At 49.8% G+C, this 16,998-nt stretch overlaps 1 protein-coding gene across 1 annotated transcript; it reads left to right on the top strand.

Annotated features, from left to right (window-relative positions):
- Positions 1-1,783: 1,783 nt before the first annotated feature.
- Positions 1,784-16,734, top strand: LOC144173431 (glutamate receptor 2-like). Its single transcript, XM_077701860.1, has 7 exons — positions 1,784-1,878; positions 4,119-4,209; positions 6,616-6,777; positions 9,220-9,358; positions 10,823-11,040; positions 13,870-14,156; positions 15,588-16,734. Exons 1-7 carry the CDS (start codon positions 1,844-1,846, stop codon positions 15,943-15,945), a joined length of 1,290 nt encoding a protein of 429 aa, XP_077557986.1. The 5' UTR covers positions 1,784-1,843; the 3' UTR covers positions 15,946-16,734.
- Positions 16,735-16,998: the final 264 nt, after the last annotated feature.

Raw genomic sequence — 16,998 nt, 5'->3', positions numbered from 1 at the left:
CATTAACATTTAACCATCATCATCACAGCTTTCTTAAGCCTATTACTACCTAGTTTCACGCTCATTCACGTCAGCGAATTCTCCCCGCTGGCGTCAGGATAACCCTCCAGCGGAAAATATCTTGCTTTGAGACTCCCCCAAAATCATGTCGCATCCCAGCTGAAGCTAGACATAGCGGATGCAAAATATCCTGCGTACATAGCACCCAAAGGATTTCGTCTATCCCCAGAAAAAGGCGTCGCAAGGGCGTTCGCGGCGTCCGCTTTTCTGCTGGAGACGATAAGCGAAAACGCCTGTGTGTCGGAGATTTCGGCGCACGTTAAAGACTCCCAGGTGGTCAAAATTAATTAGGAGCCCTCCGCTACGGTGTGCCTCATCGCCTGTGTAGCGTCGGCGCGTTAAACCTCATAACCAATCAATCAAATCAATGGCGTTCGCTCGCAAAAGAGTAGGCATAGATATTTTCTAGTCCTGGGTGGCTGGCCTCTTCATTACATATAAACCCAAAGGTACTTTTGCGTATACAGGAACCTCGCCTGGGCCCCGAAAGTATCCTAGTATCCCGAACATCCCAAATTATTGGGTACTTCGCTGGCACCCACTGGGGACGGTCGCTCCCTAGTGCCGCTGTTCACAGAGGGTTCGGAAGTGTCTTCAAGGTGATGATGATGATTTTGTGGTTGTAGAAACAACAGCGCCTTCTTTACCGGCGTCTGAAATGTATAGGTTGTTTTTTCAGAGGGGTCTATGCTATAGCCTTTCAAGCAGAATTTTGAAACAGACACGAAATATTTTAGGTGGCGGCTCTTCGCTCACTTCGAACATCCTACGTATTATACTAATTAAAGTTATTGTTCGTTTGGGTAGGGAATAACAACGGTACATTCTGCGGGGGGCTCGAACCGCATTGACGCCTTCATGCGTGATACAATCGACATAGTGAACAAAATAACGGAAAGAGAATTATTTATTCGTCCTTACAAAGCGGTGTTACATTGGCGAAGGCATCCCTGAACCGGGATCCGTCACCTCCGTCATGTAGTGGTAGCGTGGTGGACCAGCGGCGAGCGGTGCCTTGGCGATGACAAAGATCCGAGGGCAAAACTCAACTGTTTCACTGCATGCCGAGAGATGAACAGCGTTGATACAGGAACAGCACCCTTCCGGGCGAGCTTACAGCATGAGTCGAACAGAGCAACAGCAGTATCCGATAATGCGGCTTGAATAATCTGCGCTCGGAGTGAACGTGCTGTTTTGACGTCGCCCCGTATTTATAACCCGGAGCGCCAACGGTCAAACAGCTTTTCACACGGTTCAAAAAAGTAGACACGTACAAGAACACCTTTCGAGAGCCGGCGTACGTTGAGTCTGAGGCCTGAGAGAAGCAGGAGCAGAGGATCGACACGCATTTACCATGCGTGTCGATCACAGGGGAAAGGCTACTCTCGGGAATAGTGTATACGCTGACAAGAGTGCATGTATGAGTTGTCTTTACGGGCTCGGTCCCAAGCTAATGACGATCCCACAATACGCCGTTACCTCAGGAACCTAATTTTTGCTCAAGAAGAGACGACTTCAACCGCGATACCGAGCCCAACCTTGGGACTTGACAGATAACCATGCAGTCGAAGCCAAGGCGTCGCGGATGGCTTCCGCGGTGCGAGGCCCATAATAACATCGTCCTCTTTGCTCGACAAATGAAGATTTAATCTCTCTGTCTCCCTCTCTTTTTTTCCCATTTCGGCCCATCGGTTCCCGCCGCCTTCTCCCTTCGCAGATGTATCCTTTCGCGAGGGCGAGGACGGTGAATGGCTCGGTCATCTTCGACGGCCTGGGCGGCTACATGCTCTCGCTTCTGCAGCAGTCCATGGGATTCAGGTTTGCACAGATTTGTTGAGTGTCCCCGAAGGCGTGTGCATTTTAATCTCACTTACTCAGTTTATCAGTGCCACAGTGCACACGTGAAAATACGTATACGTGGTGGTGACATTCCGTTACATTATTGTACTAGCCCCGCACTTCTGCCGTGGCTGCCCCGCACCCTAACCTGCCTGAAGGAGATCAAACCACCATTTTTTACAAAAATAATGCGTAGACTTGATGTAAGAGGTTGTTCTGATCGATTTATTGATTTATTAATGAAAATGGCCAATGGAACCTCATCGTAAGGACACCTGCTTTTTGGGGGTCTTCCTAGCCGTGTGGTGGTGGTAAAATGCATTTCTTTTGGGGTAAAACACTATGTCAACGGCTGTCTGGGCCCTGTTCACAAGGTCTGGCTGGTGAAAGGGGGTCGGCAAGCGCTTAAAGGGACTCTGCAACACTTCCGATAAACGCTATCACTCCTTCATTCACTTCTGGAAGCATTGTGAGAGCTATAGTTATCACCAGCACTGAGCGGCACAGCGTGATTCACTCGTCTTTCGTTTCTGCATTGATTTTGTGTTTTTTTTTTTAAGTGGCTATCGAATGCGTTGATTGCTGCAGCTGTAAGCAAGTCGGCCAATAGCCTCTACATCTCTGTAATGTTATAGCTCTTGCGCTCGAAGAACGGTAAGACCCGGAAAGAGAGAAAAAAAAAATCCTTGACCAAATTTCTAAGTTATCTGATGGGCTTGGAGCGGTAATTTTTGGCTGATGTACTTTGGGATCCCCTATTTCAAGTACTGGATGTGTTGGTTGACTACGTTCTGCAAGCATTTAAGATTTTCTTTAAAATTAGAAAGTTTGGCAAGGTCCCTTTTAAAGTCGGAACTGTTCAATTGCGGTCCACCCACTGCTCATAACTGGGGGGTTGGGATTAGCGTGAAGTGCGATGAGTACGTTCTAGAATAAAAAATCACGGGAGCGAACAGAAAGTTGTTATAATTGCTGGGGATCGAGCCCAGGGCGTTAGCATCAGAGCCAGGTTTATCCGAGCCTTCAGGAGCCAGGGACAAAGCCAGTAAACGGACGCTGCAAACAAGAATAGGGATGAAATGGTAAAAAAAAAAACAATAAGTTAATTGGAACAAAGGACGCCCAAAACTTCGGGATGCAGTGGGCGTACATACTGAGAACCTTGCGATTGTATTGCGAATTTTTCTTTTTAGGGGGAGAAGCCCTTTAGGAGCTCGGGCTGTCGGCGCCTTATTTAGTCGTCTCATGTCGTCGTCTCATGTCGTCGTCGATGCAGTGACGGTACTAAAACACCAGGACAATCGTTTACGCCTCGCGCTGGAACGTAACGCATACTAAAGGAACACACCGGGACACTCGTTTTCCAACGCCTCACGCTAAAACGGTTCGTGCTTCAAAGACACGAGACTTCAACAGCAAAGCTGTATACCTCTGTCCGCCAACGGTTTCATCTCTGTGGGCAAAAACGCCGGAGCGGCAAGAATACACTTATACGCTGCATGCTTCGCCCCTGCACAGGTTTCACGTTAGTGGAGATGGCCCGGGATTTTTCAAGGTGCCCGGAAAGGCCACAGTAACACATTTTTGCTGATTTTTTTCAGGGGCATTGTAAAATGAACGATCATTATGTTGTCGTAGTCGTTAACTTAATGGTAGGCATTGTCATTGACTCCACCCCCCCCCCCCCCCCTTACCGGAAAATTTAGGGTGGAAGAGGGATCACCCCCCCCCCCCCCTATCCCCGCCCCTACTATACTACATTGGTCGTAAGCCAAAGCCAATACTTGTAACTGGAAGGTGACCAGTGACCGTACAACGTCCTGACATCGGAGTCCGGCATCGGCGTGACGAGTAGCTGAAGTTCATCTCTAAATTTTTTTACTTAGATTTTTCAGGACAAATTATGGCATTGAAAATTTGAAGGCAATCGTGTGAGGGACGAAGAAGGATTCTTTACTCCATGGTGCAGCCCTGCGGCTCTGTACGACGAACGGATACTTGTATTCCCTACGTGTGATGTTATCTCCATTGTTCATGCGCCACCGCAGGGCGGAATAGCCTTAAATTTTTTTTTCTGCTTATAGGACTTATACATATATAGCGCGCCATATCGGGTTGTTCACAGGGGCGTTCGCATTTTTTTCTATCGCCAAGAATTGGCTTTCTGTAGACTATGCAGCATCGCTTTTAACATGCACGCATGCATGCATGAATTGCAGGATCGTACCTCGACTTCCTCCGGACACGGTCTGGGCCGGTCGCAACGCCCAGGGTGTCTGGGCCGGACAACTGGGCATGGTCTACCGAAACGTGAGGCCTTGCAATCTCTACTTACTCTCCACTCCAGCATGCATGCCCTCTTGAACGCCTGCGAGAGCGTTTAAATGTATGTCAGTAGTCAGTAATTTAAACGCTCACTCTGTTCGATTGAATATCTCACACCTCCGGTGAGGTTTATGCTCCGTCCAGTCAAGATGGGGCACAGATAGAAAAAAAAAAAAACCTTGGTTGATTTCTCTGCCATAGGAATCGGTAAAACACGAAAGTGAAATGTGCAGCGAAATCTGCAGCTGAGCATCATTTGCGGGACGGCGACTGTCTTGTGAGTGGGCTTGGCGAGCAACGTCATGCTGGCGGGTCGCTTCGGCAAAGGTGTACTGGCTTCATTTCCGTGACGGATATGACGTCAGAGAAATCTTGGTGCATCCCGGCATAAAACACTTTCGTGTTAAAATATAAAACCCGAAAACAAACAACCCTAAGAATAACGTACTCTTTAGTACTAAAAGGTTGCTTCCCCGCAAGATGACCCTGTGTGCAGGGGTGCACCCTCTACAGGCCGCTTGCTTCGTTGTACTGGCGTCATTTCCGTGACGGATATGACGTCGGTGAAATCTTTGTGTATCCGGGAATAAAACACTTTCGGGTTAAAATTATAGTGAGTGAGTGCACAGCGTTAGTGAGTGCACAGAACTATTGACCACATGCAATGCTAGCGAATTTCAGCCATTTGAGGCAGGGGTAAAATACAGACGCACCGTGTTTGCTTACAGATAATAATGAGCGCAGAACAAGAAGCCAAGGAACAACTCCTGGCCCCCTTCTCTCCTTCTCACCCACTCTCAGTTTGAAAGTCGAATTGCCTATTCTTCCACATTATTCACTTTCAAGGTCGAATTCACACCCTACTGCGAGAAAACCGTAAGACAGGTACCGACTGGACGCAACCGTTAGAAGGCACTTTTGGCCTCCAGAGCGAAGGCTGCCCGCTCATCATGGTTTACTGGAGTAGGAAAGCACTCCAACTTCACCAGCTCAATAAAACGTTTTTGCTACTGCTACCACTACTACAACCGGTAGACTAAAAACTCGGTCGCAAGAATGAGGAACCACACACAGCGCTTATCCTTGTCTTTTACGTGTCTCTTTTCATGCGCTGAAGGCACAAATATAGCCTCGTTATTTGTTTAGCACTCCAGTCTTCTTTGCACGTAGATCAGAAAGGCAAGATGATGGGGGAATGTTTGCGAAGCTCTTATCGGTAACAACGAGCCAGACGGCCAAACTATCGCCGCAAGCGGAATGGACCTTGTGAGACGCGAAAGGTTATGCCCGCGGGATTGCATCTTGCTCGGCTGCGCAGCGCTGTCATTTCTCATGGTGCTGTTGAGAGGCGCGAATAAACAAATGTACACCGTCGCTCCACTCACGAGCAGGAATCCGATCTACTGGCAGGTTGTATAATCTGAAACGTGGGAAGGATCAGCGCATGCATAGATGATGTGTCAGAGGCTTAAGGTTCCTGTATATAGCTCCAATGGGGCATGAGCTCTAGGGAATATGTAGAAAAATTGTACTGTGGATTTGCGCTCCGTCTTTCATCTTCTTTACATTCCCCTAACCATGCACACCATCAGGAAAAGAAAAAAACTACCTACAATTGTTTTGTACGTCCTCTCGTCATGCTTGACTTGCTGCTCTGTGTATATTTTAACAGCTTTTTCTCCCCAGATATTCCTGAAACATGGTTGCGAAATATAACCTATATTTCGTATTTTCGCGATTCTAAGCAACCTCCGATTCTAAGCACCCTCCCCTACTTTCGAAAAAAAAAAAAAAAAACGGGAAAAACGTTTGCATGCGAATCTATAGGTCCCCCTTTTCTAAGCAACCATTGCAAGGTGGATTTTAGACACGTGGAAGCGGGGCCCGAGTTGACGTTTGGGCCAAGTCATTTATCAAGTTTTCAATTACAAATAACTTAAACGGAACAGAAGACGACCTGCTGAGGGAACTGAGAGCAGCGGCCGAATCGGCACAACAGAAGCGAATGGCAGTGAGGGTGGCTGAGGATCAGGCGTAAGTGTTTGATTCACTGTCTGTACCTATTTATCTTTTGAATGTTTTCAAAATAAAGCATTAGTATTCCTTGCGCCCGTCTCGTTGAGATACGGCCGCTAAAAAAGAGGCGCGGGGGGGGGGGGGAGTAAATTAGGTTTTTTGAGCCTAACACCCCCCTCACTTTTGGGCATCGCGATCGTAGAAAAAAAGAAAAAAGGGGTGCTTAGAATCTAGTAAATATGGTAATTGGATTCAACACGGAACAGGGCAACGGTATTACTATAACTTATGACAACCTTAGTCGTGGTTGTTCCCTATCGGTTGTTTGGACGCGCTGGAATTGTTCGCCGTTTCCTCTGCCCCGTCTGCTTGCAGGAGGCTGATCTGGCCATCGGGCCGGCCACGCCGACCGAGGAGCGCTTCACGGTGGGCCACGCGCTGCCAAACTACTTCGACACGGTCGCCTGCCACGTGGCCGGAAGGCTCGTCAGCCACGTCTCCAACGTAGCCGGACACATTGGCGACTTCGGCATCCTGGTCAGCTGCAGCCTACAGTCGTCGTATTCGCTTGGACGGGTCTACGCTTGACACTCTTCGCGACGAGCTCGCCGATCATGCAAAACCGTCCTCCGCATTCTTATAGGCGACAGGCAGCAAACTGATAAAGACAAAAAAGTACAACGCATATGCATGCCGAACATTTCTCACCCAGTCAAAGATTCAAATAAGTGTGACACGCAGATTACAGCGGAGCTTTTAAGACGCACGGTTTCCGGTTCCCTGGGAGGACAAAATGAAGTACCCAGTTCGAATTTACCAGAAAATATTGGGGACGTCAAGGGCAATGTTCAGTGAAAGTTTTAGACTGTAGGTTAACTAGGCCACTTGGGGAAAATTACTAAATGCGCGGTGTTTCCATATTTAGATGGTTGGTGTAAAGCGTGCAGAACATTTGACAATTCCCCCCTTTTCCTACTTAAAATGGAACTGAATGTGGCAGAGCGTTGAAATTCGCAGAAAAAAAGTGTGTGTTAGTTACAGGCTTCGAAAAGAATTCTGATCGAGCTGCTAAAAAAACAATACGCGTTTTTTTTGCGGTGTCCTATGCTGAACTAACCTGCGTACCGTGTTCCAATTTATTGGAAATTGAAAGATTGTAAAGAGTAACGAGCCTACAAGGTTTGAGATGTGCAAGTTGATTAACCTTTAGGGGAGATGACTATATTTACGTCTTTGTCCTATTAAGGCAATCTCAGAGCGTAGAATGTTTGCTTTTGTCTTGCAAGAACTGATTGCGACAGAGAGTTGACATTTACAAGGAATGCATATGGCTGATATGCGGTCAAAGTTTGTGTTGCGTGGGTTAATTACAAGTTTAAAAAAATGCTACTGCAAAGATTCAAACAGGTTATGTGCGTGCTTTCCCGGCGGTCCCGCAATAATTAATTGTAACACTGAGCTTATGTTTGAAGGTAATGGGAGGAGGGATGTGTAGGCAAAGTTTAAGTCTCGGGAGTATTTCTTGCAAGAATTCTGCCTTTGTCGGTAGCGCTTGGAGATATAGTGGGGCCGTTTGCTGGAGGTCGGAAGAGTGTATAGTCGCAGTAACAGCCTCACTGCAAGTTGGCTTGTGATTGTTAACACCGACTGCTGCATTGTCGCGTAGGCGATTGTCTTTAATATTCGACTTGCACCATTGCTGGTGCTATACTCCGAAAGCGTTGGAAGCTGGTCTAGCTGGAGAGACATATAGATGGAACCAGCGCGAACTCAAAGGAAGATGAACACAAGGACGGCCGCTGCTCTAACAACTGAAGTTTAATATCAAGAAGGGTGAATATTAACACTAAACACAAAAAATAAAAAAAGCACTGCCCATGAGCTAAATAAGTTTACAAATACCAAGGTGAAGAGGCGACTAGATAAACACCAATCAACGTCCACGCAGATATGCAATCGCTTTGAGATGGGGACAGACACTTGCTCAGCTAACACACTTCTCTCCTCTTTCTGCTCATTGCTTTTTATTTAAGCAAAGCTTTGCTACTTTCGCCCAGTGGTGTCGCCGCGAATGCGCAAGTTCCCCTTTTCACCGGAGACACACCCCCGGCGACACACCTTTGAAGCGGATCACGTGACTCGCCGGGCCCGCTTTCGGCACTGCACACGGGGCCCCGTTTTCAGTCGTTCTGCTCAGCATGAGCGGCGGCCGTGGCCGCGGTTGCGGCCGATCAGCTGATCGGCAGCCGACCACCCCCGCAGCCTCCCACGCATGCGCCGCTGGGTCGTCTCGGGCTACGTGACTCGTCTCGCACGGGGCGAGGAGGAACTGGCGTTCGCCGAGAATGAACGCCGCGTTGGCCGGGCCTCCTTCTGTGAGCGTTGCAAGGGACTGAACAGCTTTGAGCCGTGGTCGGCAAAACAGCTACATCAAAGGTTAACCAAGAGAAACCAAGACTCAACCAGACTAAGCCAAGGTTTTGCTTTCCATATCCAATGTTAGCTCAGCTAAGCCGCAGACATTTTTGTTTTGTGTTGGCTGTTTATATTAAACTTAGGTTGTTAGACGAGCGGCTGTCGTTGTGTTCATCTTCCGTTGTCTTCGTTAAAGTTCGCGCTAGTCCCATCTACGACTATGCTCCAAGCAGAACTTTCCCCCATGCTTTCATGGGGCTTAATTTTTCTGCAAGGTTTTCTCCCTCAAGAACCGATTGAGCACACAGTGGCACTGCACAGCATGGGCGCCAGTATTGCGAGCTTAGCGAGAACGACAAGGCGAGACGGGAATACATTAGCCGCCACGATCCACAAGCGAAGTTCATTTATTACTAAAAGAAACGTATACATAAATACGCCTATAGAATTTGCTATGAAAGGGGCAAAGGACGCCCATACTTTAGGTGATGTTTGCGCAGCCTGTTTCGTTGTTCTCTGGCCCGATGTTCGCAGTAGCTGATCACAGACGTTGTTGTACTGCAGATATGGATCGTCATTGCGGTGATCATTCTGTTCCTGAGCGTGCTGTTCTCCCTCTACGACCGATGGAAAAAGCTCAAGAACTTCAGGGAGTCGTTCTACGTCTACGTCTTCGAGCTCATCGGGAACCTGCTCCTGGAAGGTATTCAGTTTCGAGACATTTCGAAAACAGGGTTTACTCTATCAGCATGGGTAGATGTGTATCACCGGCGTCATATCCCGACTTTGGGCAGCGTATTTTAAGCGCGCCAAGTTCTTCCAGGTTGAATTGCGAACTGCATGTTACATGGTCTATGTATGCGAAGGGTATGCGAAAAGAAACACAATGATTGGTGCGATCACGTGCTTCGTTATTTGATTTCCAAGCGTGCAACTGTGCTAGGTGCTGCATTCAAAGCTCTTTGAAGCTATACCCAACTACTCAGTATCTTGGTCTGTCAGAAACCATGGTCCATTATCACGTGCGTAGCAGGCCGCCCTGAAGTAATTTTGCGCCAATCGACGTTCACACTGTCCCAGAGCTAGCTCCACTTCTGTCGTTGCCGTGCACACTATCAGGCCCGATTACACACCGAGGCGCCAGACTACACCCCCGCACGCAAGCCCAGCTGGGTGTTTGGGGTGGCCCCATCTACACCGACACAGGCTGCAGCTGGTTCCGGTGTTAACATTGGTCTTCCCATTGTCCTTCCGAGTCACGTCCATGCTTAACGCAATGCCTGTGCCACATTAGCGGAGAGCGGGCGGAGTCTCTTTCGCGCTTTTGCGAACTCCTCCGTGGTCCCCGCAAACGTCCTTGCGGGCTGTCCCCTGAGCGCCGGGTTCTGGGTCGTGACTTCACGCTGTACAAAACTTCAGGCTTGCCTGAGGTCACAGAGCAGACCACAAACTCTCGGGTCAAATCATACGCTGGATCTCGGTGTTGGATAACTTTGCGCGAAGCCTTGGTCGCAGTGACTGGTTACTGATGCGCTGTCGTGTGTAAGCAGAAACCGAATTGTTTTCAGGCGTACAGCCATGTATGTCATAAAAGGTCCTGAATATGGCCTGAGAACTCAATGAGGGAAATCGACCAACATCGTCAGTGGAAACACTGAGGTAATACCCATCCGCGTTGATATAAGCGGCCGTAAAAATATTCTAGTGTTTTTGATTAGTCTGTAGGCTCATCAGGCCATGAAACAAGTTGCTTGAGCCCCAATTAAACAGCCAAGAAATGGAACGGGGAGCCGATATATATTTTTGTGCTTCGCTTGCGCTTGCAGTCACTATAGTGTCTTGTACGAATAAAATGCATCTGAAGGGGGCCAAAGTCGATAGGACACCTCGACGGATATATCACGATATAGCCAACTGTGCCAAATCTATTTCTGGCGAGACACCTAAAACTTCGAATTTAGCGAGAAATTTAACCTATTAAAGTCGAAATACAGTTTTACACCAAAAATTGGACCACTAAATTTAGTCGAACTAAGAGATAAATTGTAACTAACCGAGGTCGTGTTAATTAGAGTGAAATGCACACATTTCCTCCCCTAACTCTTTTATCCAGCATTGTAATATGCTGCAAAGCGTATATAGCTAAAAAAATATAAAATTCGTGCAGCGTCTCCGCGCTCGTTCTCGGACCCGCACATGCGCACGGTGCTGGCCTTCTGGTGGATGATGGTGATCGTGCTGATCAACACGTTCACGGGGAACATGAAGGCCAGCATGACCGTGCAGGAGGAGCTGCCGCGGCTCGACACCCTGCGGGACATCGCCGACAGCCGACACGTCACGCCGGTCGTCATCCGGGGAAGCACCTTCGACGAGATATTTAGGGTGCGTGTGTTCGAATCACGTCCAACGTGCACGCGTACACATCGTTTTTAGATACTTAGCATATAGAAGAGTATCTATAAACGTCGCCCGTACGTGTAGCTTAAAGGAGCCATGAAGAGAAAATACAACTTCGTTTAATTTGAAAGAACTAGGATTCAGTATCTCACTCAGCTCCATTACAGCCACAAAAGATGTTTTTTTTTAACGAAAACAAGCCAAGATGTATTTAAAAACTTTCAAATTTTGCGCCACAGTGACGTGTTATGAGCAAGAATGACGTCATACGGGTCAACAATAACACATAATTTTCAGTGCGTTAACTGCACGTTAGCGTTCAAGTGATGCGGTCAAATGAAACTAGAGGCCCCATTACAGACGTCCAGTCGTGTGTCGTCGCGACGGGGCAGTTAGGCGGCCGCCAATCGCACAAACAAGGTTCCGTGACGTCATAGAAAAGTTGCGGGAAATTGGCTCGGGGGTCGCGACTGCTTCACACGTTTTCTTTAATATCTCCGTTATTTGTTCCAAGATTGCGATGATATTGGTATCATTGTTATCGGGACTAAGCAGTCTTCCTAATAAACCTTTTTGTATTTTGTCTTCATGGCTCCTTTAATTGTTACTCCGAGTTGCGGCCGGTTGTCGCATCACCACCGTACTGGATGCAGTAGTTTGGACGATATTCTGTTTAATCGATTGTAAAATGCCCAAAAGGCGGCAGGAATGGCAAAGGCTCACACAGCTGTGTCTGTACGGTGACGCCACGCGCTCATTATCTCTCAGCGTCGGCCGTAAATGCGGAAGATGTCGGACGTTCATCATTTCCGCACTTCACGTTTGCGCCGCTGTCGTCACAATCATCGGTACCAATTAAGAGGCTTCTCTGAAAGGATCGTCTATAACAGGGTCAAGCTACACGGCGAGGAAGCTGCCAAAGCAGACTTACCAACCGATGGAAACTATTGCAGCACTGGTAGAAATTTATATGGGAAATTTATGATACATGTAAGGGTAATTCATTATAACTGCATGATGAGCGTTTATGTTGGAGGAGGCGGGTGACTAATCGCATTACGTTCGTATGCGATCCGTTAGTTTTTAAGAGATTTTTTGCATGCATTTGATTGCGTTAAATGTCGTCTTTCAACGCGTCTTTTTGTGACGACAGCTCATGGCCTAAGAGCCGCGATGGCGCACGGAATAAACAAGCTATAGCACCATCTGCGTGCCCCGGGTTTTCTTTTTTCTTTCAGCCTTTCTAAAACCTAATTTGCTAAGCTCACTTTAGTGGTATAATAATCCATGCCGCGTGCGTATGCTTTTTTGTTAGAGCATAGCACAAATTTCTGCCCATGCTGTTGGACAACGCTTTAGTAAGGCAAGCTATAGGCTGTTGCGGAGTCTGGTAGCGTGACCGGTGGGCATCCGTTGGTCCTTGGTTGGGGCAAACATTGGGGCCGAGTAGGGCGAAGAAAGCAACTTTATGTACAGAAATTTACATGGCGTTTGTCTGAGTGAACGGGATTCTGCGCTCCTCTGCGCACGAGATTAATTAACCAAGTTGGGTCCGTTCCCTTTCAGCCTTTCTCCCGCTGTTTTCAGGAACGCACCTATCACGAATATCTGTGGCACTGAAATTGACGCCCACACACTCACAGAGAGAGGGCACTTTTCCTCTCGCACAGGTCAGCGTCAGGTGGACTTCGGTGGTGCAATCTTCCTAGGGTCGAAGCCCTTAGGACCACGCGAGAATGAAGCGACAGGAGGACGCCTGGGCCACGTCGGTAATCCGGCGTCGGGCGCTCGTTGAACAGCTGCGTTTCGGACACGCCGCAAAGGGTTCCCATGATGCGCGTATCGCCGCCGAATAATACAGGAACACCTAGCCTGCCGCCAAATGGGTGGCGCCGCGCGATGCCTTTGTTTCCACCTCCGTTCGACGCTCTCGGTCATTGTGGCTGCCCTCACCGGCGGACGCTTGGGTGACCGTGAATTCGCCGAAAGCGGCTTGTGTCCAGCAGCAGCGTCAGTCCTCACCGCGTCATTGTGCACAAAGCCGGGTAACTACCCGTCGATTAAGGGGGGGACCGGACGACGGAAGGCCTAGGTGGCCGAATCCGATAATATTGAGGACGAGCTTCGTAACACCGTACGCCGATCGTAACAAGGCAAACCCCTAACGGGCGGTCTGAGCTTTTATATACAGAAGAGTTAAGCCCATTCTGCCCTATAGGAAGGTGGATGACCAGTAGCAGAGCTGTGATAGCAACTGTAGTGGGGGAGGGGGGGAGGTACACGCATACGTGTCTGTCGTACAGAGCCGCGGCACAGCACCGTGCCGCAAGGTATCTTTGCATGTCCCGCACACTTTGAACGTTGCCATGTCAGCATTTGCAGGAAAGGTTCGTTGCACGTTTACGCTTCGCGGAATCTCAAACGTTCCGAAGCCACATAAAATCATTCTCAAACCACAGTATGTCGCACACCGCACACCTGAATCCAAATTGGCTGCCGAGGAAGTTCCTCTGAAGTTTTTGATACGCACCATTGCTCGTTTAATTACATCCCTTACTGGTTTTCTCCGCGTCCTTATAGAGGGTGGCGTTATCGTATAGCTTCCCTGTGGGATCTATACGCCAAGGTGCCGCCTCGGGAGTTGGAAGTCTGGCCATATACAGCTCCTCTTTAAAAGCGTGACGGGATCCGCAAAGAGATACTCTCCGATTGTAGAAGACGGTTGCAGTTAACGATACGGTATCTTCCTCGGTTCTTGCGTGTCTCCGCAGCCACCTGCAGGAGAGTCGCCCATACCACCCGTCTTGCCCGCAGGTGTCGAACCGGCGCGACTACCAGGTGGTGTGGCGGCGCGCCCTGCAGCGTCGCGCTGTGCTGTCGGGGCGCGAGATCTTCGTGAAGCCCATGTTCGACGACGTGCTGGAGGGCCGCAAGGTGATCTTCCTGGATACGCTGCTGTTCCACTACTGGGTGGGCCGCTTCTACCAGGGGCTGCCTCGCGGGGAGTTCTACCTGGCCAAGGAGGCCGTGCTGCACCCGTCCATGTGCATGTGGCTCAACAGGAACGTCCACCCGGACGTCGTCCGGGCGCTGCACACCAGGTGAATGGTGCATTACACCAAAGCGCCCTGGTCAATGGGATGAGGATAGATGGACAGAAGGGACAGTGCGTTATTTTTCGCGGGAGGTTCTATCAAGATTATGTCTTCCAGCGTCCTCCAGTGCTTTCTACCGGCACGAACTTCCGTGGATGGGAAGGGGCTGAGCGTCGCGGCCTTTCACTGCTCCGGGTCAGACAACTGCAGACCGCAGTGGGTATATCCGTACAATATCCGGGGTCAGACAACTGCAGACCGCAGTGGGTATATCCGTACAATATCCGGGGCAACCGTACAATACATATTTTCCGTCGGCTTTGCATAAGTGGCATTCGCGTCGGAAAGCCGCTGGATGAATGAGTGGCAATGTAAGTGTTACAGAATGCATTTTTTTATGGGTGCCTCCGGATGGCTTGCTGAATTGCTCTGAGGGCTTTATGGGCATTCGCCTTATCCAGGGTAGCAATGTGAGCCTGTTTCGAGGCCCACCCGGCTTCCATTACTGAAACACGCGAAAAGGACTGCGCTGTTAGGCAATTTCATTGGCTGCTACGTGTTCCATAGCTCTTGCTTCGGATTCTTCCAGGCAACGCCTGGGCGCGCGCATTTCGGCTAAATGTAATACCGAACCACCAACCTTATCTCATTGCAGCCATCTAGCTAGCGAGCAGAATTTACGACATATATGATCACCAAACTCCCTAGTCGTTTGCACCAAAACGACCGTTGCGTCTGCCATCGCTCCCGAGCGCGACGCATCGTCTCGGCATGCGCTGTCAGGCTCAACGTTCGTTTTGGTGAAAACTTCAAACGCAAACTCGCGCATGTTCTCGGTGCATACGGCACTTCCTTCGCATTTCCGACTTCCGCGAGGAGATGGTTTGATTTGATTGATTGTTGGGTTTAACGCACCGACGCAACGCAGGCGATGAGGCGCGCCGTAGTGGAGGGCTCCGGATTAATTTTGACCACCTGGGGATCTTTAACGTGCGCCGAAGTCTCGTACACACGGGCGTTTTTGCTTTTCGCCTCCATCAGAGAAGAGGCCACCCCGGCCGGGAATCGAACCCGCGACCTCGTGCTCAGCAGCCCACTGCAGCCACCGCGGCGGGTGCGAGGAAATTGTGTAGAGAGGAAATGGGTGGGGGGAGAGGAGGCATCCCTGGAGCGCACTGTTCGCTATGGGCCACAGGTGGCTCTTTATATGTGATGCTTACTATTAAGGTCTGGCTTTGGCGCTTGCTTTGTTCCCTAAGGGGCCTAAGGCGATAGACGGCTGGGCGTGTGTAGCCGTGCACGTAAACGAAATAAGCACCCGCTGCTGGCTGTCCCGTGCGTTGAAGCAGTCGGCTGCGCATGTCGCCGTAGAGGGCAAAAGTTAGTTTAGGGACACGCATTCGCGTACACGCCTTCCCCGCATGCATGGCGCTGCAGGAGCCGCTGGGTGGTCGAGTCCGGCATGGCGAGCCACTGGAAGAACCTGCTGGTGGAGCGCAGCCGACGCACGTCCAGCGGTGCCGGCGGCTCGGCGCAGTCCTCAGTGAGCACGGCGTCGCCGCTCAAACTGCAAGACGTGGCCGCCGTTATGCAGCTGCTGCTGGCCGGAGCCTGCGCCGCGCTCTGCGTGCTCTTCGTCGAGCTCGCCATGCACAGGGGCCTGGAAGATCGCCGCCACAGGCGCAAAGGCGGGGCTGGAAACCCGGCCGCCGGCCGCCCGCCCTTGCCAGCGGCGTGGAGGAGACGCCAGCTCTGGCGCCGGCTGGTAGCCGAAGTCGTGCGTCGGCCTCACTGATTTGGCCCGCAGCACGAAGGAGATGCGCCGCCCCTCCCTCTGTCAGGGCATTGTTCTACCATAATGCCCGAACACCGTGCCACTCACTCACTTCGGTTTATGAGCATTTTGGTTAGCCACACAGTACTTTTCATTTTCAAATAACGAGAAAACTATGCTGTGGAGCTAACCATTTCTTAGCACACATAGTAAATAGGATAGACACAAGGTTTGCTGTCTGTCAGCACGAGCACTAGAATCAGCATATGTCATGCTATATCACGAAAATGCGGCTCTAAACCAGGCGAAGTATGAAGAATGTAGGCGCTGTTAGAATACCAGACACTTATCTAAGCAAAAACACGAATACGGTGGTTGGGTTATTTATTAGGGGTTAAGGGAGGGGGGTCGCTCGCCCCTTTTCCAGAGTGCCCAGAAAACGAGCACTACTAAGCTTTCAGTGCAGGTAACACCTATCCCAGGTTTGTTTCCCCATTTTCGCTTACCCTCTCCTAAGAGGTCAGTCTGCGTCCACAGAGCCCCACAAAAGAATGAAGAAGCAGAATATTGAACAAATAGAACCTCTAGCAGAGCTTGGAACTGTCGTGTTGCTCACGACATGTGAACGGCCCCGTAAAACTGCTTGTGAAATGCGTTGGTTTGACTGGAGTTCACTGGCACGTCAGGGGTTGATAGCGCGTTTTTTGCAAAAGGCGGAACGCCGAAGTTGAAACGTATGCGAGACTGTTTTGTGGGGCAATTTTCCCTCTGTAACAAGTGCCCGCGGTGTACTGACACTCTTCCAATAAAACACGGGACTGAAAGTGACCGCTGTGCAAATTATCAGTGTTTTTTTTTTTTTTTTGTCAATCGTGCAAGATCCGGCTCCACTGAAAAAAAAATTAAAGCCGTTCCACTCAACGTGAAGGCTGTCGGAAATGCAGAGCAGCGAGTCGTCACAATGGGCTGTGGCGCCGTTACCCTCTCACTGATACCACCCATCACGCTCTTCGCCACCCTGTCAAGCTTCTCTCTTGATGAATGGAACGGAGGTTTGTCCAACGCAATTACGGC

The sequence above is a fragment of the Haemaphysalis longicornis genome, unplaced genomic scaffold (genome assembly GCF_048455015.1).
Source record: "Haemaphysalis longicornis isolate Haplotype H1 unplaced genomic scaffold, Haemaphysalis longicornis Haplotype H1 scaffold_3, whole genome shotgun sequence".
NCBI lineage: Eukaryota > Metazoa > Arthropoda > Arachnida > Ixodida > Ixodidae > Haemaphysalis > Haemaphysalis longicornis.
Note: the sequence above shows the minus strand (reverse complement) of the source record. Positions and strands in the feature narration are given on the sequence as shown.

Bases quoted from the DNA above. Each gene is read 5' to 3' on its own strand.
- LOC144173431 (XM_077701860.1), top strand. From the start codon at position 1,844: ATGCTCTCGCTTCTGCAGCAGTCCATGGGATTCAG. The intron at 6,778-9,219 runs GTCAGCTGCAGC...GTTGTACTGCAG, and splicing joins TTGGCGACTTCGGCATCCTG to ATATGGATCGTCATTGCGGT. The intron at 11,041-13,869 runs GTGCGTGTGTTC...TCTTGCCCGCAG, and splicing joins CCTTCGACGAGATATTTAGG to GTGTCGAACCGGCGCGACTA.